Raw genomic sequence first — 24,418 nt, 5'->3', positions numbered from 1 at the left:
TGGATCGCGATGAAATTTCATCGAACGTTACGATAACACTGCGCTACGAGATATTTTTCCTCGTCAATGTGAACAATCGAATACTCCAAAGAGAAACTATGGCTGTCGATAGTTTCATGAATAAATGTTAATTTTACGCATGCAGCGCCCACACGAGTGCAACCCGGAGAACAAGACCGGTCGCTCGCGCGGCTGACGAAAAACGAGAAGCCGATCGGCCTTAGTATCGGAAATGCTTAAAATAAAAGTCGAGCCACAGGTAGGCAGGCGAAAGAGAGGGAGAGAGAAAATAAAACTATACATGCGTGTGTACATGCAGATTAGTGAGAAACCAATGGTAGTTGCGTGGAAGCTGTCTAGCGGGGGAAGAAGGAGAGCCGAGCGCAAGAGTTTGGGAGTAGGGAGATAAGCGGAGAGCTTCGGCAGTGGTGCGAGCGCCGCTCGGTGTTTGTGTGTAGTCGCCAGTTCGTGGCGTGCAGCCAAAGGGCGAGTGGCAGAGAGAGAGAGAGAGAGAGAGAGAGGGAGAGAGAGAGGGCGAGAGAGGGAGCGCGGGGCCGGCTGCATTGTCCACGCTTCGCTTTTCCTCCTCCACGTGCATTTCGGTAGTACAAGAAATGCATGCAGCCCCAGCTCTATGTTAAGATAGCCACCGTCGTAGCAGCTACGTACACTCTGTCGTCTCCGCGGATAGCCGACGTCGGTTTTGCGCTTTACGAGCGTTCCTGCAGGGAACTCTAGCACGACTCTGTAAGTACCAATTGTCATACGTACACGTATGTATGCGAGTGCGATTGGTGTTATTAGTGCGCAGCGAGAGAAAACGACGAGGTGTGCATTTTTGCGGCGCGCTTTCGACAGCTTTCGTTTCTCTGCTCGCGTCCTCGTCGTCTCCGTTTACCAAAAAGCAGACGAGGCAAGTAGAAAGTCCCCCTTTTCCGAAGGCATGAATTATTGATGACAACTAGCCTATATAAAAACTTTGATCGGTTTTTCGGGGTCCCGAGTGCGCGTCGTTGCAAATGTAAATACAGCAAAAAGTACGTACGCGAGGTGTGTTATTGTTTATATAGGCTTGCGCGAGCATTTAAATTAAGCGATAGAATTGAGCCAACGGCATAAACTAAGTAAACACTGACGACGTTACGTCGCGTGACTCGTGATACGAATGTCTTCGTCTTTTCAGTTGAAATTATGCCTTTTCGCAACAGCAACATTCCTAAAATTAGATATTTTACTGGTGTTGTATATCATTCGCGAAGCTCGTTACGCACTGCGAGAACAATGAATGAATCGTGCGCACGGCTGATGCTCCGAGTGAAAAGCGCCGAATGATATATAGGCATACGTGAGTCCAAGAACAGATTCGATGGCTTTGTTGAGAAAACGCTCGCGCAGCAGCATTTCGAGTCCACAATGCCTATGGGAATTTTTGAGGTACTCGCTTAGTTCGTAAACTATTGTAAAAAATATTGCAATGTCATAATTGTGAAGAAAAAATGTGATGCCAACGTGAACGGACGACACGTCCTGCACTTATCAACGTCCAAAAAAAACACGTACATGTAGTGCATTTTTATTAACACGTCGCTGTACAGCCTGCCGGTTTTATCGGTTCACCGTCTGAGACTTACAACCGACGAGTTAGCCGGTCTCTCGCGTGCGCTGCCTCGTATATAGGTTCAATGAACCGTGTATACGACTTGCAACGTGAACACGCTCTACACTCGATCAACCGTGTTCTATTTCTAAAAGCTTTTTTTGAATGACATTGAAACCGACGATAGTGAAATTAACTATTATCAGCGTGAATAACAAGGTAACATCATCTCTAATCTTGATTTATTGACGTTATCTTCGGCGCAAGGAAAATGTTATAATAATCAGGTAGATCGCCGCAAGCAGTTAAGCCCTCGTTGTAAGTAGATCAAAATCTTCTAGAAGAAAAAAAAGTGAAATAATCTTTAGCGGTCTAGACGGCGACGTATAGCCATAACCGATCCAACCAGTCGCGACGCGCAAGTGGAAAAACAAGTAAAAATCAGACGCGAGCGCGCAGCTTTCCCCGGCGACGCAAAAATCGCGGCGAACCGGAAGAAAAAGAAGTTGCAGCGCCGAAGCGTAAAGCGCGCAAAGCCTTGGCCGGCATTGTAAAGGCGAGACGTCTCCGTGTGCATCGCGTCGCGCTCGCTCGCGAATCATATTATAACGTCGCGAGGCATGTGCAAGGGCGCGACCAGTGCAGGAGAATCCGTCGCCGCGTCTCAGTGTGTCGCGAGCGCGCGTGGCGCTGATTATACCGTGGCTGCCGTAGGTTCTAGTCCGTTGCGCTCGGTCGCTTTTACTTGCCGAGCTGGCGATGGCCATCACTTGAAGGTGCGCGACGTCGACGGCGCGCCGTGAGACCTGTTCCGTGTGACGACGATGGCTTTTTCGTTTGGCCCCATCGCGAGACCCAGGTAAGAGCACGCGCTCGTATACGTGGCGTGCGCGCTTTGCCGGCGTTCTCCATAATGGGCGGGGGAGGGGGGGGGGAGGAGTGGGGTTGCAGCCACCGCGTAGAAACGAGGGTCGCTACTGCGCGGCGAGAACGTCCTCGCGAACGAAACGCGAGGCTCGGCGAGCTTGAAACGCGCACGCACGACCTAAAAATTGGAGCGTGCGGACATTCGCGCTGCGCTCACTTCGAGTCACCTTCAGCCGTCCTTAGTCTTTCAGCAGCCGCTTGTCTTCCTTCGTGCTGCTGCTTTCTTTCACGGCGAGCGTCTTTTTTTCACTGGCCGTCATCTGGTGCACTCGCTTTTTTCAAGGTGTTGATTTTTCGGGCCGTCACTGGTCCCTGAAAGTGATCATCGATATCGATTTCTTTTACGAGTGTGCTCGTCGCACGGACTTCGGGTGTGGACGCTCCGGCTGTCCTTTGCCCGTACGTTACGTCACAACTTGCCCAATCAATATTTTTCGGCGTTTTTGGTCTTTGAGTAATGTGTTAATGTTTGTATTTGGAGGTGACTGTCCAACATGTCAGTTTATATTTAGATATTGCTTTTTCATGCGTCTTAAAGTATTTGTGTAAGACCGATTTTAAAGTCTTTTATTTCTCGATATTAATCTTCTCATAGACTGTGCCGGAGAAAAGAAATCATCACGAGTGTCTTTATGAGCGTACCGTAATCAAGCTCGACAAATAAAACTAGTGTGCAGTTTCTAAATAAAGCTCGGCGCTGCTTATACAAAAGAAATTGCGCTTAAGGATATGCGAAGCGTCACCCCGTCCAGCTCCGTCTAGAGCCGCGGACCAGCCGTTTAATAATAAACCGCGTGCAAAAGTTTTGCGCGCCGCCTTACGAGCTTTTTATCGCGTTCACGCGACTGGTAGTGCTCTTTGCACATTGCACCCGCGACTTCGCGTAAATATAATTTTTCAAGACTTCATTATGAATATATAAGATACTTGGGAAAAAAAAAAAATTTTCTTATCTTACATCATGCGGTGACATGTATTTGCATTTGATGAAAGCTTTTCCTGATTTAAACGAAGGGTTTTATCTCGCTCTCTTTTTCTTCTTTCGAGATTGCAAAATAGAACATCTTGCAAGTGTTTTTGTCTGCGCGTCGAAAAGAAAAAGCGAGGGAAAAAAGAAATCAAACAATATCGAGAGAGATAACGAGAGAGATGTCTCTTTGCTCGACAAAAAATTCAACTTTATTTTCGTTATGAGCATAAGCTCGCGCGGATACTTTTAACGATAAGGAGTTTCGTGCTTGCCAAATGTCGTTAAGAAGGCGAGATCGCCAAATTACGTGCTTGAACATCCGTAGAAAAACGGAACTTGCTAAAAACGCACTTCGAGTATAAAAAATCAAGTTGGACCAGCACGATAATACGCAATTTTTGAGTCCCGAAAAAGTTGATCAAGAAAAAATATATGTCTGCGGTGAAAGGAGACGTTGGCAGTACGAGATAAGCAGAGATTGTCGAGCATCTTAATATGGGGTATCCTTTTGGCTGGCCGTCTTCCCCCTCGCACTTTCTTATCCGATCGCGCGCTGCCTCTCCCAGGCAGGCGGAGCTGTAAATTGTGCCCACACACAGGCACACGGGATGCCGTGCGGATGCGTAGATTAAGAGTAAAGAGGATTTGTCTATTATTTCGTTCGCAGACTAGGGTTACTCTCGTCACCATGCACATTTAACAATTTTTTATCTGCGAGCCCAGATAATTTCCGCTGCGGCTATTATATGGCGTGCGGCGAATGTGCCTTCTGGCGATAAGATTCGCGAAAAAAGCCGATAACGGTATAACGTATTGCAGTTTATTGACGATATTACGCGCTGAGCGTGCACCAGTGTGACGCACCTCGAATTTGTTGTGTGATAACTTGATTCATGACTTTGCGAGAGCTCGGACGTGTCGCTGAGGTAAACGAACCATTCTCTTTTCGGTTTGCTATACGTAATATGTACGTGAAACTAAAGCAGTCGCGTAGTGTAACGCCTCCTATCAGCTTTATGATTTATGCGGCTTTCATTCCGTTCATAGTTTTCCATTGTTTCTGAAACAAAAACTGATTTCCTGCTGACAGATAATCTAATGGGGCTCAATAAATTTAGTAATTGAAAAAAAACGATTCCATTCTTTATCGCCATTTGTTTGATTGAAATGGCGCGCGATAAGTAGCAGCCGTATGGAAAGGAAGTAAACGTTTTGATTTATTTTTTCTATTTCTGACCTAACGACAAGACAATTATTTGCATGTTGCAATGAGGGCTTGCTAATAATGACATCTAATACCAATAAGGCAATGATACATCCATTATGTAAGCATAATCCACGATGATTATAATATTTTTCATCCGATCGAAACAATAATCACGTGTCTGCAACGTGTCGAGCTTAACTTGTTCATTGTATGCTATAAGGTCAGCAAAGATCTCTATCCGAAAAAGAATGAAAATACCGCTTCGACAAATAAATCCATATCGCCGAGTGTAGACGCCACGCGAGAGAATGATACAACAATCTGCAGGCATTTCCTTGTTTCGAGCCTCGTGCTGCAGAAAACGCAAATAATGGAAAAGTTGGAGGAGGAAATGGCCGATAGTGTAACTGGAAAACTCGAGTGTTGATGATGCGAGGTCAGCGAGCCGAAGATTGTTTCTTCTTCTTCTTCTTCTTCTTCTTCTTCTTCTTCTTCTTCTTCTTCTTCTTCTTCGACCGACGACGTCGCTTACCGCCATTCTTGGCAACTTTTTCTCATCCTCGCGGTGACTCAATGCACAAAACTCACTTGCGCAACTTTGTTATTATTTAGAGAACCTGCGTAATAAGTATGATGTACACTTTGTCCGATATACTTCATTCATACTTATTGACCGCAATGAATTGTCCTTCTTTTTGCTGACAGTCGTAATGAAAATTTGAAAGCCTTGCTGCCAAATGTTCGGTGCGGCGACACCAAAGCAGCTCGACTCAGCGATAGAATTTCCCAACAAATACTTGAACGAAAGATCGAGCGGAAGTTGTGAGTCGACCGTGACACTCTCTCAAAGGTTAAATCTTAAACGGAAGATTCCAATTCCCCCCACCCCTGTCGAGCGGCTATATATCTTCACTGTCTTATTTTATTTCTGTCTCTTCTCTGGCACTTATTACGTCTGTCTTTGCTGTTCGTTTTTCTCTCTTCTACTCGGCTCTTTTGCGCGGGACACGCTAATTCACATGCGCGCAAATATATTTTATGTAGCTTAGTGCAATATTGTTAGGCGAGAGAGCTCCGTCACGGCGTGCAACGATACTGCGTCGATAAACTTTTTTTTCGAAATACAAATGCATTTTTAGATGGACAGACTATATATATGTACATGTATAACTTTTTGGCGACCAAGATTGTAGAACATTGCCAATTTTTGAATGTGCAATATCGAATTTAATTAATGAAATTGAGTTTTTTTCGAGTGACATTATTTATGATTAATTATATCGTTATGTAGTAATATTTTTTCGCTCATTTCTAAAGTTATGCATTCTCTTATACTAGTAGATTACTTTCAAATTAACAGTGGAATAGATTTTTACTCCATTTAATTTATTGATTCTTGACTGAAAATTATTCGCGTGTCACTCTCAACTTGATCGGAAGTACGACAGATTATCCCTGCTTTTAATTCGTTCTGTATAAGAAAAATAATTTTCGGAGCGAGTTATTAATAACATCAGAACCAAAAAAAAGTCACGGCCCGTATGGCGCCGTCTAAAAATGAACTGTAGCCGCGTGGCTCTACTACGGAGAAGTGTGTCTTTTAACGTATATATATAGCCGCCACACGCGTGACAAAGAATAACTCGACTCTGATAGCTTCCGCTGCACTTTTCGGAAAAGGTTTGAGCGACTCGCAGTCATACAATTAACCGAGCGTTGATTTCATTTGCTGGGCGCCCGAAAAAGGTATATATCGCCGACTTGTATGCACACTGATTCAATAGGCCTGAATAAGCTCAAGAGGAAAATTTGTTTTCATTTTACGTTTGCGCAGCCTATGGTTCGCCAACCACTTCCCCTATGGAAGGGACATTAAATAGATTAATTTATGAATTGCGCACGATTTGGCGCACGTGGCATTTGTCATGTACGTGTGCCTTATTGAAACGACAAGATTCAAGATCAATTACTTTCTTTCGTAAAATCTAAACTTTCATGTTGCACGATGTATTGAAAGTCTGCGTGATTATAAAGTTCGAAAATTAATGAAACTACGAATTTTTACGATCTATAGATGTCAACTGTGTTTAGCAAATGTAATCCATATCCGTTCGTCAGAAAGCTGATCTCCTTTGTAGGACGACTTGTTTGCGACATATTTATCTGATAGTTATTAGCAGGTCTCTCTATATAATTAAATTAATCGAAAAATAATCAATACCCATTACTTACGTACATGTAACAGAAATACGTATGTTTATTCGTGATTGCATTCGCGTTTTAAAGAAACAAATAGCGCGGTCATATGAATGCCTATTTATATTTGCTTGAATAAATAAATTTACTGAAATAACAGGAACGATTTACGAAATTGCCAACAACAATACAAACATTTCTAAAATAATAAAATGAAACTAAGAATATCATCTTGATAAAAATATATTTCTCTTTTCTTACGATCGCATATTTGGGATTAAAATACAAGCCTACTTTCCTTTATGCGACAGCATAAACAAAGTTTACTTGTTTCCTCAAAGATCAAAGACGTCGGCCCTGGCCAATTCAGCGAGCTCACAGGTATGACTGGTCTTGAAATGAAGCGCAATCTAACGAGGACGCATTCTATAAATGGAACTCCGCGGCGCGGAGAAACTAACAGCCGGCAAAAGACGGGCATTGTGGCCTCAAAATTTTCGGTGAAGTTCACCAGATAATGAAAGCTTCTTTCATTCCCAGCCACTCGTTCACCAAGGTAAACTCTTAGGTCAGTTTTGGTTACCAGCTTTTTATCTTCGTTCTCGTTTATCGCGATTTACCGTTCAAAGATTTAGCACATTCGACTGTATATTGTCGATAACGATGCTAGAAATGGCAGGATTTTATTTTGATAAAGTCGATCGACAAACATATCTCTCAACAGTATACTTCTTATGTATAATGCACTTTATAATTAGGAATAACGCACATCGACGTATGTAGCGATTGTTTACATGTTTTTGCGTGGCTCAATCACGTGATAAAGGAAGCATTTTTTTTGTTCCCCCGTTGGACCCCGAGTAATCAAGTTCAATTAGAGTTTTTAATACTCATTTAATGACAATCAATGAAAATGTAATTCTCAGATATCACGTCATCGGTATCCGTCACACGACACGCATATTACTATTTCCGTATAATAACTTTAGACAGTTACGTCAGTTCGTTGGTTGTTTTGCAAAATAAATATATTTCATTTTGTAAATAATGGCGATCAACGTAGTCCGTCACGCGTCTGACAGCTGGCTAAAGAGCCGATTCAATTTGGGAGTTGCCGCAGCAGCGTCACTCAGATAAGTGCGTACAATACCGGCGCAACTTGTAGCCCTTCTCCACCTAAGAATGCGACATTCGCGAGTTCCACGTGCGAGTTATTTGAAACTATTTGCCAAGCTGATCCAAATATAAACTCGCTTGCTTTCGTTTCGGCAAAATAAGTGAAAAAAATGCTCGCACAGTAGACGCAAGTGACCTTGAAATTCGTCACACGGGTTCTCAAATGATTGGTGCGATAGTACATTACAAAGGCATGCTCTCTCGAGCTGGCAGTCCATACTTAATAAAGGGACGCCGGAAAAAAAGTCCTTTAACGGCCGCTGGCCCTTTTCCGCCGAGTGACTGCTATCGCCTAGCCACGAGATCGCTTCATCAAATACGAATTAATATGTAATTAAAAAGAAAGAAAAAACGACCGCGCGCTACTACGAGCGCGGCGACAACGGGAGCATTTCGTCGAGAGAGCACGCCGACTATGCGCTCAGATTGAAAGATTAGCGCGCGCGCATATCCCGGACATCATACGACACTAGAGATAATCGAAACGACGTGCCTGCGGCGTCGGAACCGTGTACGTGGTACCTGTCGCTGCGTCGCGTGTAAACGCCTGTGCGTGGCCGTGTAAATGTACACGTGTGTGCGTGTGCGAGAGAGCGCCGGCGAGTACGAAGGTATTTTCATCGCGTGGAAAAACGATCTGCTCCAATGTCAGCCGCCGCCGCCGCCGCAGCCAGACAGCAACGACGACTCGAGCCCGACACTTTTATCGCGCCAAGATCTAACACAAGGAAAGGCTACGTTTAGCGCAAAAACGTCGACATGCTAGTTCACCCGGCGATTTGACGATTTCTGACGATTTGTGTCAATGACATTTCGCTCGATGATTTCCCTCGCTTTTTGAGCTCTATTCTCTTTCGTGGCGGGCTATCGTCTCGATTTTCCTACTATTTTGTCGAGCTTAGATCCGCTTTATCTAAATTTGAAGTTTAGATCGATGCAGATAAACAATTTTGAGGCGATAAGTCTCCAGACAGAGATTCTTTTTTTTTCTTTTTTTTTAGAGATATTTTACTCGTTGACGTGGCGGCAATATGCCGAAAATAAAATTCAATTCGGTCGCGTGATAAGATACATACGGAGAAAAAGAAGTAATCCGTGATGCGCATTGCGAATGAATTCGATCGTCCGCGCATGTAATTATTTCTTCGATTGTTTGCGTAATAAATATACACATCGCGCCACAGCACAGCAGCAGGAATGCAAAAAGGAGAAATCGGATACTTTCCGACATATATGTCTTACACTTTTCATGTATATATAGACTTATATATATACTTGACGAACTTGACGAACTTGCGAAGTATAAAATTGCAAAGCAGATATTCCGTATTCTACTCGCGTTCGCGGGCTAAGTTGACAAGCAACTTGGACAATGAATTGAAACCGAAATTGTCCGTGGTCGGTCGAAAATAAGATATCACGTGATTATCAGGCAGCAGCACCTCGTCAAACACCGCTAACTTTCCTCGTTCCACTTGCCGTCAAAATGATAAAAGTGACCGTACGGCAATCGCGCGCCAAGCCCGAAAAGTTTTCTTCGTAATGGGCATCGGCGCCAACCTAAGGAAACAAGGTCAGGGCCGCGGAGCGCGGGGACAAAATTGACGTTGAGAAGGCTCTCCCTTTTCTTTCCTTTTTCCTCAAATGCGTCGTGGACAACGGATCCGTCATGCTGCTTAGTTTTCCGACGTCACTCGTCGTCGGCTTTTTCAAGCGCTCGTGTCACTCTATATATCTGCCTCGTAGCGCTGTGTACGAGTCTTTTTCGAGAAACTGGTTTGATGCCACATCGTTGCGCGCGCGAGGCACGACGTTGTATCGCCAATTTATGTAAGCCCGTCAATTCGATTTTCTTTGCTTATCGATCTCTCGCAACGCCGTTCGACGCTCTTATTTAATCCGACTGTCGTGCATTTCCACCTCCGTTGCGGCGCTCGCCGTCTGTCGGACCATTCATTTCGCTGCATTACTGCTTGAGTGTTTCTTTCGTTCACCCTTGAATATCGCGTGCTCGCGCTATAAATTCTAGTTTGCTAGTTTGCTTCTGCGACTAAATCTACGTCCAAAATTTTACATCTATATTCGCTTCATTCGAGTAAACAGATTGTCATTGGACTCAAAGGTAGCGAAAACAAGAGAATTACGCTGGTATTAAGCGTCGTCTATCACGTCGTTCTCGACACGAAAAACGACAGAAGAAGCAAAATCGTCAACGAATATTTTGCAATGCGCGAACCACAAGCGAATTCCTCGTTTCCTTATTAAATTGCAGAAACAAAGTCGAGTAGGCTCGAAACGCTCATAACCATGCTATTTCTCCGTGCGAGGCTAAAAATAGCCTGCGAAAACGATCGGCGATTTGCCACGCAGCGGTGAGGGTATGCGACTCTCTCTCTCTCTCTCTCTCTCTCTCTCTCTCTGTCACTCTCCCACGAGAGCTGCAGTGTAAGGACAAACTGGCGCGCGCGCAGCGGTTGTTCGACCGGTTCGACATAACAATTTTGGTAGCTGTCTCTGGCGGCATTCTTCACTCGTCCTCTTTCTCTCTTGCCTTTTTTTACCTCGAACGCACATTTTACTTCGAACGAAGAGTATGTATGACGAAATTGCCAATAATTACGGAGCGATAATCGTTATCAGAGTCAAATTTTCAATGTCGTTCAACGAGCAATATAGGATATATCTCCGTTTTTATTTTGTTTTGTTTTTTTTTTCTGTACGTACAAACCTTTTGTCGCATTATGCAACAAACTTGTGATTATAATACGATAGCTTGAAAACATTTTTTTTAAGGGGGAGGAGTTGAACTAAAATACGTAATTATAACAAAATCATTATCTCGACCCGAGATACACTCACGTTAAAAAGATAAAAGAGAAAAGAAGGTGGTCAACGTTTAAGCTCCACCCTCATCCCACTTCTCTCTCTCTCTCTCTTTCTCTCACTTGCGACGGAGCCTTTTTATTTGCCGAGAGACTGCGATATATCGCCGGGGCAAGGAGTCGCGTGAGAATATATGTTCGGATGTGCGAGTATGTAGGCGATTGCGCTCTCTGCGGGGATTCCATGCTGCGTGATTTCGATTGATTTACTTTAGTGTAGTTGAGAGAAGAAATTATGCCTCTCGATGTTTCATTCTGTTGCTTTCTTTCGGAGCACTTAATCGCGCTACTTCAACACTTATTTGCAGCGCGTACGAAAGAAAATTCAAAAATTTGTTTTTGGCACAAAGCAATGAGAATTTGCAACTTTCTGCCTAGTAAAGCCGATTATTTTTAGTCACGCCAGTAAACTTATACAGCCGCTTAAAAATATGCTGAACTGGAGCGTCACGCTTTATGGCCGACGAAAATACCAAGTAAAATACGACGAAAAGGTCGTCTGATAGGCATATGTAGCGAACGACAAGAGTAAGAAAAGGAGAGAGAGAGAGAGAGAGAGAGAGAGAGAGAGAGAGAGAGAGAGAGAGAGAAGTAAAGATACTCTCACTCTGGATGAACGTACATCAATCGGGGGAGAGAGCAAAGAGAGTAGTGGGAGGTAATATCACTCGTTCTAAGCGATACTGCAACCCTACTCGCGCGAGTGATTAAAAGCTCGGCAGACGCGCTGCTGAGCGAACCTCAAACGTATTTCGTACGTATTTATACTCCAGTGTGATTTGTGCTTCCTTTCGCGAGTGCCGCTGTATATTTATATAATAATACAATACATACGTCGAAGGTGAACTTGAAAGACACTCAACGCAGCCTGGCCGACCAACATCCGACGTTAACGAAAGTTGTCGTGAGTATTTTTTGCATCAGGACTTTCGCGAAAAAGCAAACAAATAAAATGAGGAACCGCTCGATTAGCATTTCAAGTTTCTCGCATCACGCCACTCTTCGCCAAATTTTCGATGACTTGTTATGCAAATAAATGCGCTTACTTTTTTTTTTCTTTTTTTAGCAAGAGACATTTTTTCGATGCGCCGAAAATGTCAACGTGCCAGGTGATTTTTGACGAGGCTGCTTGCGACGCGTCTGCTTGAAATATATTTTAATTGCACGATGGTCGGTAACTCTTTTCGTTTGGTAGCTGCCTCGTCGTCTCAGTGGCGAAGCGAGCGTGCGCATCGACGCCGAAACGATAGCGATAGCGTTCGAATTGCCTAAATTAATGCACGCGGGTCGGAATTGCCGTTATAACAGTGGGCGTCTTCGCGAGCGAAATCGCAGGCGTCGCCGACGCAAGACTTTAGAAAATCGGAGCATTCCTTAATTGGGATCGATTCCACTTGGCGATTGGATCGTCCGCCCGAGAGGTTCAAGGAGACGAACGCACGATTGACTTGTTTCGAGCGAAAAACACACGCGTTTATCGCGTCGTCGGCTCGTCAGCTCCAAGTCGAAATACTTGCAAGTAATTTTCGCGAAATAGTATCGAAGTGGAACGACTGCATTGCACGATCGTTGCGAAGTGCTTCCAAGGCATTAGTTCGGTGGCGCAGCTACGACGAAGAAATCGTGCGAATACTGGAAATCCGACGATCGCGAAGATCGACGCGCCGAAGGAGTCGTCGCAAAGTCTCGCCGCAGCCGAGCGTGACTGCGCACAAGACCGCGGCTCGTCGCTGATACGGCATCGAAGCGAGATGTTGCACGGTCGACCGATAGCAACGCTCGTGCTTGCGCGAGAGACGGAAGGTCCAATTTCTGTGTTTCTCTTTGGCGGGCGCTCGCTAAAATTAGCGACGCGCGCTCTCGAAGCGCCGCGCCGCAAGTTCGGCCTTTTAGTTGCCTCGCAGATTCGGCCGTGTCCGCACACAGACACACTCGTGCGCGCACGCACAAGAGGGATCGGCAGGTAGTGTGTCCCTTAATAAGGGGCGTTCAACCCTGCCGCTCTGCCTGTTTTATTTTTCATTTGCCTTCGGTGCCCGACTTCGCGCGCGCGCGCGCGTATCTGGCTGCGAGCCACGCAAGTGACTTTTATTCGCTCTCTCAGTGCTTCGCTCGATCGCAGCTTGCGTGCATCAGCTCTCCGCGCTTTTGTCTTTCTTGATAGATTGCCTCTCCGGCAACGAGCTAATTCGTACCCTGTGCGGCATTGTCAGCTTGATCTTATAGCCGCGCACAAGCAGCCAGAGAAGTATCCACGGAGAGGAACGCCGAGACCTGCTCTACATTATCGTTTGTGCAGGTCGGACAACAGACGACGTCGAAGAGCGATTGTGCGACTGAATGTGTGTGCGTTCGACTCTCATTTTCAGCACTATATCACAAAGCAAAGTTGCGTAATGAGCGCTCGTCAAGTTTGTCCGGTCGACAATTAATAACGGCAAATCGCTCGAATAATTGTCCTCGGATGATTCTCGTCGCTATTTCTCCGTCTCACGTGCTAATTGGACTCCTGCCATGCTCGCTCTCGACATCCGTCGTACCGCAGTGGCTTTCAGCATATCGCAATGATTCGCATCGATATATGCGCGGCGTAGCTATCGAAAAGTCTCACTCTAATTAAAGCACTTGTTTCGTAATCACCGCATCCCCCACAATAACGCGCCAGCCCCGGCGAGCTTGCACGCCGTCCGTATGGTTGGCGCCATTTTCTTATCGGCGCGCGACCATCCTCCGCGAATGTAGACGAGTGCACGATTGCCGGATTACGGACACTCGCTCACGCAGCTAATGTTCATCGAGCTTGCGACGCTAAGGATCACGTGATTCAAGGAGTATCGAACTCGCGCGCTTAACACTTGCCCGGTATGTCGTTTGTTCGATTCCCCGTCCCGTTATCCTGCGTATCATTCACAGCATGTAATAGGAATATACAAAACTGAATCACGTGTCGTTAGCTATTTACAGTCCTTTTATAATTCATGCTTTCTTTTCCACTGCAAGTCACTTTATTCGTATTCGGACGTATTGGATAATATCTATTCAATCACGTTTTGTTTCTGCGTGTTTGCATGCTTGTTTTCTACATTTCTAATAGAGCGTATCGTTACGAAACTAATGTTTTAGAGTGCAAATGTATCAAGTTTACATTTCAGCTTAATAATATTCCGTCCATTATACAGCTCTCTTTAGAAAGTTTAATCAAGTTCGAGGTTGAGCAATCGAAGTAACGAACCGTCAATTACACTTCAGTTGCAATTGAGTGGAATCCTAATATTTTTTTTTCAACAATTTTATGACGTACGAAGGAAACTTTTCATATTCACTTATATGTATCATGTGCAATGCGTCAGATGAAAAAACATTCAATCTGACCTATTTGGAAAAAAAAAGAACACAAGAGGAATGCTCAACAAGACAACGCGTGGTGCCATAAAAACACGATTTTTTCACGTGTCGAATTTATACACAGAGCATATATAATACAGCGGAAAATACCGCGATAACCTCCACGATAAACTCAACAGCCGTGCCATATACGTTATTATGCAATATTTAGGATGATTTTTTGTTGTTGTTGAATAGCGAGAAAAATTGGTCTTGACAGCATTATCACATTTGCTGCAACTGCACTGTTGGCTAACAGGGAAAGCTACGTTTTGTTTTTCCAGGCGCCTGTACGTCTTCGAGATAAAAGATCTCACGAGATTGCTTATAACTATTCACGAGATTTCATTTTTATTTTACGAATTGCATACTTAAAGGAAAAACAGCTGAGTCTGTAAAATTCTAAGCAAACGAAGTATCGACATACTGTTCGATATCAGCAATCTAAAGACGTTAAAGTTAAATAAAAATTTTATCAAATCTATGCATGCACACGTGTGTGCCAATCAATCATCATCATCTCACTATTCGAGCTCGCCGTTCTTAATTGTCGAAACCGCAATAACAAATTCGTGGCTTACTGTGATCTTTCGCGCATCGCGTGAAAATTTATTATCATTCGTTGACTTTGCAAATTGCCAAATGACTTCACAGTAGATTGATAAATTTTTCGGATTTGCTTTTTTAAGAACGTCCGAAAGATTTATTTGTCCTCAAACAAAAGTCAGAAAATGCAGTGTCATCTCTCATTTGAGATAAACAGCCTGGCATAAGCGCATCTAAAAATAACAGTAAGATACAAATACGTGCTCGTGGAAAATTTTCGAAATGAATCTCATTGATGGTCAAGCGAAACGTTTTCGTAAGTTGTCGTGTTCTAAGAAAACCCGCCGAGATATTGCATCTCAGGATTAATTTGGCAGCTACTCGGCGATGGTAATGATAAGGCTACTGATCGATCACTCGCACAGACATCCAGGCGGCAGCGGGCTTTCTCGAGGTTATTCGTGTCACGACGTACGTGCACTGCGTGGCCCCGAAAGGGTCGAGCTAAGCAGATGAAATTCAAGCAATCATGCTGTTAAGAGCGACGTAACACAACAGCGACCAATTGTTACGAGCTTCGCATTGATTAATTTGGATGGGCTATTGAGGCGGCGGTTGTCGGGTCGAAAAAATTGCGAAAACTTCTCGTCGCTGCACGTCGTTCGAAGGACCAGCAATACTGATAGGACTTTTGTTGGTTTGTCTCGTAGAGCTAGATGTGTTCCATAGCAATACCGTCGGAGCTTCTGTTGGGACACAGTCCCCCGGTGTACGGCTCGCTGCTCTACAGCTCCCTGATGGTTACGACGCCGCCCATCAGCAACAGGTCCGTGCCACCGCAGATCAGGCCGTGTCTGACGAGCAGCCACTCCCTGCACCTCGGCCTGCTCAACGGCGGCGACGATGCCTGCATCAAGAGGAACAAGAAGAGGGTCGTCTTCGCCGACGACCGTGGCAGGCCGCTCACGCAGGTTCGTATCCGACGCGCGCTGCTCTCGGTGGTTCTTTTGTCGAGCCGAGTGACAATGCAGCTGCGAGCGCAAAATATAAAAAGCTCGAGAGGCAAAAGCCTGCACTCGTCGATTATCTTCCTCGCGCGCGATTGATGCGCAAACTGTAATTAATTAAAGCTCATTTAGCGGAGTCTTTTTGCACGCACCACGTTCCCATTAGTACACTAGTAATTACATTGATACGCGCAGTGTCCATTTTAAATCGCCAGCGAGCTTCTCACTCGGGGAAACATAAATTTACACGTATCGGTCGTGTACTGATAGTTAATCGCGAGTGCTTCTTTCTAAATTTAAAAAAGTACGATGACAGTATTGCTTAATCCGTATGCAATAGCGACAGCGTTTTTCTTATTTTTTTTGTTCCTATCTCGTAGTTGAAAGAGCGTTATATCACGTAAATCTTGATTGATGAAAATGCCTGCGCTGACATCATTCGCATCGTACGATATAGAGCCGTGTCAAATGATTGCATATTTGCAGCGACGTACAATCTGTGCTGCGAATTAGCCTGAGTTTAGCTAGTCATTATTTTTGATTTGCTAATCTTGAATTCATTTTCAAGTGGAAAAAAAGCGATTGGTTTGGAGAAAAATATTTATAATTTTTTGTACGGCGATCGTTCTGACCTGTTCGCGAGCGGCATTTGGCGCATCAAGACTCGCTTAAGATGAAAAATTAACAATTAAGAAGAGCACTTGGTTATCTGTCACGACTCGAATAAACAGCGAGCACGTCAATCTGTTATCGGGCCGATAAAAGACTGTGCGAGCGGTGCTAATAAATAAATTGACATATCTGCTTGAAAAAACTGTTAACGAGGACGATAAGCCGAAGACGAGTATTGAGAATTCGATGTAGTAACGAAGGCGTGCTGGTTTGTTGACGATTTTAACAGGTGCGGGTCATGTCGGAGCCGAGCAACATGCCACCCCTATGGTCCAGCGCGTACGTGGCAAGCTTGGCGCGCGGCGAGCTGTTCCGCAACTTGGACGGTAGCCTCAGCATCTCCCAAAGCGGCTCCTCGGAGAGCGACGAGGAGTCGGCGGAGAAGAAAGCCGCAGCCGCCAAACTAGCGGAGGTAGCTCCGTGGGAGCCGAGCTTCGCCCAGCCAGCCAGCGACTACTTGGCCTTTCGTAACAAGCTGGACAAGAACGCCGTGAGTCTGGAGAACGTGATCGTGCGCGAGGCCGAGGGCTGCCTCATTGGCACGGTTAAGGTCAAGAACATCACTTACGACAAGGAGGTGACGATGCGCGTCACCAGCGACAACTGGGCCACTCAGCAGGACATCGCCTGCTCGTACGTCGAGCAGCCCGGCTTGGCCGCCGTCCAAACGGCAGTGCGCAACCTCTATGACACCTTTCGCTTCCGCATCCCCCTGCCGAAGGACTCCCGCCAAGTGGAGTTCTGCGTGCGCTACCAGACCTGCGGCCAGGAGTTCTGGGACAATAACGGAGGCGCCAATTACATCGTCATGAAGAAACGAGAAGTGAGCAACCACAAACCTCACTATTGTCGACATCTTGTCAAATCGTCCGAGCCACGAGCGCCTTAGTGCATCATTGCTCTTATGGCTCGCCACCACGGACGTTATTCGCTTTCAGATTGATTCCATTCTCTCTCGTCACTTTTTTTTCATGCCTATTATCGTCGATCGCCCGTTGAACTTGGTTTTTAAACTTTCTCACTACAAAGTCTTCCTAATCTGCTATGTTTTGGACGCGCCCATTGGCTCAACGTACATTATGAATTTTTATGTTCGTTCAAACTACCAATCACACGCGCTGCTCGCCCAGTCACGTACTCGCGTAGAAATACATTAAGAGACATCGATCATCGAACCCCGTCGTATATCACGCACACACGCGCACACAGACGCACATACGCACGCACGCATGCTACAAATCCCGTCATTTCATCGCGCACCATCGATAACACACAAAGATGCGAGATATACATCGTATGAGTGAGATATATTCTAAACGATATCGAGGCTGTAAAATGAGAAAAACCCGACGGCACGTTAACAGCGCGTATTTACGAGGTAAAGTTTAGGTCACAAAGAGCAACCGACAGCACACTTCTTGCTTTCTGCACACGGTCTTGTAAAATTGTATTCGTCCTACCCCAAAACCGACAGATATGCAAAAAGAGATGCTGGGACGTAACGCCGCATGTTTTGTTTTCGTTTTGTTGTTGACGCAGGTGACGCTAGAGGAGCAAGTGGCCGAACTGTTGAGCGCCTGCTGCGGCCCAATGGCTACGCACAATGGCTTCATGCAGACTCCGTCGAGACGCAACAACGACAAGGAGATCTTACCAGCGAACGAAGCGACCAGGGTGCATCTACGCACCTGGAGCGAGTTCGCTTCGTGGCAACACCTCGATACCGAGGGACCTTATTGGTGACGCGTTATCCGTCCACCTCAACATCAACATCTCACTTTATCTGTCTCGTCGTCGTCGTCGTCGTCGTCGTCGTCGTCGTCGTCGTCGTCGTCGTCGTCGTCGTCGTCATCAAAAACAAAATCGCTATCGACTTGGTCGTCGTCGTCGTCATTGCTGTTGTCTTTCATCCGTCCATCACATCTCTCCTCCCCATTTAGGATTTTCTCCAAGTCAGGGTCGTGTTTGATACGTCGCAGATTGTAGCCAAGCGTCATTGGAAAACTACGGCGTTGTGCGAGCGATGTCTTTAGAGAGCGAACGAGAGCGTGTGCTGCAAGTCTGAGTTATAGACGAGGAATAGCGAGTGCGGCTAGCTGCGAGCTCCTAGCGAGACAAAAAAAAAAAGATAGTGGAGAGAAAGAAAGAGCTTCCGGCGTAGTTGCGAGTTTGATGCTCGATTGTCTCCCTGCATTATAGATCGCTCATGCTACGACGGACTGCGATGTGCCGACGGATGACAACTCGATGCTTCGGTGAGAAAACTTATACTGTACGTCCTGAACTACTAAAACAATAAGCTTGAATAATTGCTGTACTGCTTACCAATCTACTTCTTTTACTTACGCTAACGTGACATATTCTGTACATGCTTCTTTTCTTTTTCTCTGTTTTTTTCTTTGATGCGAATTGCGTACATTTAGCGTTGGTGGCGTATTTCTATACGCTGACGTGATTAAGTATACAATCGGTCTCCAGAGTCGGGTGATGCATTGTATCTATTGTGCGATATCGCGGTATACTTGCATGATTTTTACTCGTATCGTATTCATGTAAACACGCGATTTCCATACAGCCTTCTGTAGAACGCTACCGTTTTTTCAATAACTCATGATGTCGATAAAGACATTAATTAATGTTTTTTTGTGTGAGTACGAACGCTGATTTAATGCAACCTGACGAATCTGTAGTATTCGTGCGAATTTTATCTCTTTCCTACGCTTTTTCGCAATGTAATGTGTATATATCGTATGAAATTATTATCACTGTCATAATCGTAATTAAATATAATGAAAATCTTATTGTATGAATTATTGCTGATTGTAGGTGATGATTAGACTAATGCAATTACTGTAATAAATAATGGTGAATTGTAAATTAAATAATATTTATTTTTTAATATTTTTTAATAAAGTATCTTTTGTTACATTTGCATTAGTGTCCAGTCAAAATGCTGACTCACCTAAATTTACTTTTATTAACGTTAATTTGTTAATAAAGCATTTATTAGCCACCACAGATAATATTTAATAGGCTATTTAGATGTCTGCTTTGTAAAATTTCAAATAACCGTACGCGTAACAAAATATTGAAAGCTCTGTTAATAAGTTAACTGTGACGGCAAAGTTAATTTTGATTAATAAATTTTAGACTTAATTAAAAAAGAAAGTTGATATGTTTTGAATTACTCACTAAATTAACGTGAGTATATCTTCTATTCCACTTAATTTGTGAGAACAGCCTCTTCATATCATTACCTATCATACTTGTCATACTATAAATACACTTATATCAGCGCCATAATACCACTAGCCAAAATAAAACTCTCTATTCACAATAATATTCTAAATTTATAAATAGCGTAAAAAATAGTAATCTAAGTTCGCTCCAAATCTCAGAAGAAGAAACGAAGGACGTGATGATAACGTGATTTTGTTATCTTGTGTTCGGCAGGTCACGAAAAATTACGAGAAGCCTCCGCCGGTTGTCTGCTGCTGTTACCACTGTCGCTTTCTCAGCCCCGACAGTCCACCATCGCCGACATCATTGACGATATAAAAAAGATCCTGAACGCTTTAGTTGCAAGCTATGATGGCGAAAGACACGAAAGAATACAACATCGAACAAAACCTGGAAGTTGGAAGATGTAGATGAAAGAAAAACTGAACGGAGATGAGACTGATACGGAATTAAGAAAAAATCGACGAGGAAACCTTTCGAACAGTCGTAGCTCTCACGTGATACAGAGAACTTGCAAATTCTCTCCCCTCCCCACATCCTGTCCCGAAAATCCTTGTATTCACGTGGTGATAGTACGAAGTGACGAGTTACAGGAAAAGGACACGAAGCAGCCGCATTTCACACTCGCGTATGTTATCCGCAGTAAGACTGATAATATTTAATCGATTTTTAATTTATTTTTTGATCTACGAAGAAAACCAACTTGAGAGCTAACGTTTACGGACAATACGGGATTTTGTCGACTTTTCGAAATGTGTTAAAGGCCGCTTCTTGTCCTTCTCCCATTATTATTTTCTTTTTAGTTATACTCATTGAAACCAATCCCTCACATTATTATTATTATTATTATTATTATTATTATTATATTATTGATATTTGTTGTTACTATTATTACTAATTTTAATTGATGTGCGTAAAACTGGATTCTTACCTGATACACGAGTTAAAAAAACTAATTTTTTCTTTTAGCTTTTAACAATATAGAAGAAATCAGCAACGTTTTAATGATCTTTCGACTCGAGTAATTCTGAGTACTTATTTGTCCTCTTGTAATTTAACTAGTATACATACTATGCAACCTTACGTTACACGTACGATGCGCAACGTGATAAAGTATATTTCTACGTTCATGACGAATGAATGAGTTTTTAGAGTTATTCGAATAGAAGATTGTTAAGACTGATTTTTAATGGAAAAAATATATATACATATGTTGAGGAAAAAATATTTAGAAGTGAAAAAAAAAAACGCAAATGTGACGGCGAACGGTTTTTACTATTTGTACACGTATACTCATGTAGATTTTCTGTTAGATTACGCTATAAACTGACGTATATTATATATGTGCACGCTGCTCACTTGTCAATTAATTGTTAGTTATATCGTTAGAACGATGATAATTATTGAATGTTGACATATGAAATTCATTATCCGTCGACTTAATGAATATAAAAACCTTCGCCGCATATTTTTTTATAAATGCGTTATATCAAAAAAAATAACGTTGTTGTCAAGATATTGAAACAAATTCTATTATTGTAAAACGGCTTTGGCGACGAAGCCGATAAATACGAATATCGAGTATAAGATCGAGTTATAAGCCAAGCGATTTTACAGTTTAACAAAAAAAAAAGGAAAAAATGACAAAAAAATGGAAATATATACAATATTACTGTAATAAATTGTTTAATAAAACAAACATAAGAAAACGAACTCTTGTATCGATGAGAGGAAACGCGAAAAAAATGTGCGAAATTAATCGTTATATATTTGTATACATTTTATGCGACAAACGGATAAGGACAGAGGTGAGGACATCGATTTTTTGAAAGATTTTATTTAGATTTAAGTACGTGTATGACTGATGACTGAAGGAATATTTGTGATGCTCATGTGTGTTTTTTCTGAGAAAGCATGTGTGTATATGTATATTGGCAATTGTAGATATATTTTTTTGATTCAAGTGGAGGAGGAAAAGCGAACAATAATATGTAATGTCAGGAGGCGGAGTCTTTATTTAGTAGTTAAGAAATAATACGCTTTGGTTATCATATTAATTTTATCCTCTCAGTTGCTGTAATAATACGAATTTCACAAACATATGGGATCGCCGAAATGTAATTAAATTGCCTTCGGTCGCTGAGTGTAATTTACATCATGTAATTATGCTAACCGATAATATTTTGTAGATATATAACGGATCATCGTAGTTCTAGCGGAAAATTTTAATGTATCTCGATGTATATTATCATACACATTGTAGTCAACAAATAAAATATAAGTATTCTTGGAAATAATTTCCTGTCATTTTTTATTTATATATCATTGCTTGTATATATCAGTTGATGAATAATTAATTTAAATTATTTAATGAATAAAAAAATTAAATGTACTGAAACATAGCATGAACTACCAATAATTATTTAACTTTTTCATAAAAATTCATTACTTCAAAATTAACAGATTCGTTTAAAAAGTGGTTATGTTCAGCTATTATGAATTTTATATAATTAATAAAATAAATATTCATTTCTTTTGTTCAAATAGAATAAATGAAATACTTTCTTCAAGATGACTAATTGTCAATATATGTTCAAAACCTTTCTTTTTATGTAACTATAGCTCGAGTTCAAAACCTTTCAAAAATGTCTTGGTGACGATGCATTTTATCGCCATAGACACTTACTACCCATCTAAACTCTATACTTCTAGTATAGAGTTTCATAAATTTCATAACTGAGGTAGTCGCGCTAAATTCTATCTAAATATGGATGTTTAGATTAAAATTTAGTTGACACTATCAATAATTATTTCAATTAGTTAGAAAATAACCATATAGATTGTAAATCTCGTATTAATTTGGTAATGTTAGTGTAAGTGTTAAATAAAAGGAAGTTAAGATTTGAAATTGAATTTGAAAATCGATAAGAATAATATCAAAACAATATATCGATACGGAAGTTAATATAATTGAAAAGGATATAAAATAAATTTTGTTAGAAAACGACACGATTATATATCAGAAAACTAACTGATTCCACTTATTTATGAATAGATTTGTAATTATGCTTAACTTCACTTATATAAAACATGATGGAAATTCGTATATTCTTATTCTATTTCTTTTATATCAATTTTAATAGATTTGCTGATAATTATAAATAAATAATTATAAATATTATGAGACCTTAATAAATATTGAAAACTTCCAGTTGAAACAAAGAAAACAACAATGTTGTCAAGAAAGAAAAGAAATAGATCACGTTCAATCAGCTAACGAGAGGAAGTAGACAGTTGCAGAAAGGATGGAAAGCCTAGAAAGAAATTGGCATACAAAACCCTTAAAAATGTAAAAGTAGGTTTGGATGTTCGATATTCAAAGATATTTAATGCGAAACCTGAGCAAAAACTTATTACATAATAGAACCCCGGCTAACACCTGTCTATAATTCATTTTTATATAATAGTTTATTAAAATCGTCAATCTAATTTTTATAAGTTTCACGAAGTTGAATAAAATTATCAATTATCAAGATTTTATTTTATTGTGATTTTATTGTTAGCTAAACCGTTTTATATAAAAAATAAACATTTACTTTTGATTTGCAGATAATTATTTCAATAAAATAGGTAATAAATAAAGACAATGCAATCTTGTAAATTATTTATTCTATCTATTTTATTATACACAGATTTACAGAGTAACACGTTTACTTGGTGTCTCCTGCAAGTTATTTACTGTCCCAGTTATTTCGAGGCTTTGTTATAGCCTTGAAATGTGATGCAGAATCAGCGATCAGCTATACAATTATAAAATGAGTCGAAAAAAATAAATCTTATGCTACTATAGCCCAACGTCAAACCGTTTATAGTTTTAGAAAGCCAGCTATCGAGTGTATAATACCCAGGTTACATTCAAAAACTGTGACGTACGTGTACTCAATGTGTCACTATTACATTATGAAGAGGACACATTCAATGGCCACACCTATATTCTCAGTCAGGTGTATGACCTCTACCTTATTGGTCACAGCTGTTATAAGCTGTAGTGTATATAACTCCTAGTGTACTCATAAATATTTTTGTATACAACGCAGTAATTACACTATAGTTGTAGTTAGTAATTGTCATAATGGTAGAATACATTTTTTTAAGCTCTGTTAAATTAGTCACCATTAGCTACCAGTAAGCAGTATATTTTAATAAGATAGTACTTAATATTGTCATAGTTCGTAATATTCATATTTTTTTTGCAATGTTTATTTAGTATTGTACTTATTTTAAAAAGTTAAAATATAGTTAATATAGAACAATTTCTCAGCCCGTTTACTTTATAATGAAAACTATTTTATTTATATTATTTAAAGATTTCTATTGTTTTCTTTTTGTATTATTATACATTATAGTTGCAAAAAAACATAGATTAAAAAATGTAATTCGAGATAGTTAATGAACTACGACGAAATTTCATAGAAATTGAGAATTCACCTGCAAGTCTAATATGTTTTGAAGATTAAGAAACGAAACGTTTGCACGTTCAACGTAATTCTAAATATTACTGTAGTCTCTAGAACAAGTCAAAAGTGGTCATAAAACTAAAAATGTTGGATGTGA

General features: G+C 41.7%; 1 protein-coding gene across 9 annotated transcripts; it reads left to right on the top strand.

The window, feature by feature from the left end:
- Nucleotides 1-456: 456 nt before the first annotated feature.
- Nucleotides 457-22,119, top strand: LOC131668069 (protein phosphatase 1 regulatory subunit 3C-like). Of its 9 annotated transcripts, XM_058941910.1 has the most exons (5): nt 2,238-2,456; nt 11,797-11,859; nt 15,596-15,856; nt 16,794-17,387; nt 18,104-18,411. In XM_058941910.1, exons 3-5 carry the CDS (start codon nt 15,602-15,604, stop codon nt 18,305-18,307), a joined length of 1,053 nt encoding a protein of 350 aa, XP_058797893.1. In that variant the 5' UTR covers nt 2,238-2,456; nt 11,797-11,859; nt 15,596-15,601; the 3' UTR covers nt 18,308-18,411. The 9 variants fall into 9 exon arrangements, with proteins under 9 accessions (XP_058797898.1, XP_058797889.1, XP_058797893.1 ...); XM_058941915.1 differs by lacking the exons at nt 2,238-2,456; nt 11,797-11,859; nt 18,104-18,411 and adding exons at nt 457-747; nt 20,018-22,119; XM_058941906.1 differs by lacking the exons at nt 2,238-2,456; nt 11,797-11,859 and adding an exon at nt 457-747.
- The last annotated feature ends 2,299 nt before the right edge of the window (nt 22,120-24,418 follow it).

Source organism: Phymastichus coffea, unplaced genomic scaffold (assembly GCF_024137745.1).
Source record: "Phymastichus coffea isolate CEN01 unplaced genomic scaffold, Cenicafe_Pcof_1.1 PCOF00074, whole genome shotgun sequence".
Lineage (NCBI taxonomy): Eukaryota > Metazoa > Arthropoda > Insecta > Hymenoptera > Eulophidae > Phymastichus > Phymastichus coffea.
The sequence above is the reverse complement of the archived record's forward strand: the minus strand, read 5'-3'. Positions and strand labels throughout refer to the sequence as shown.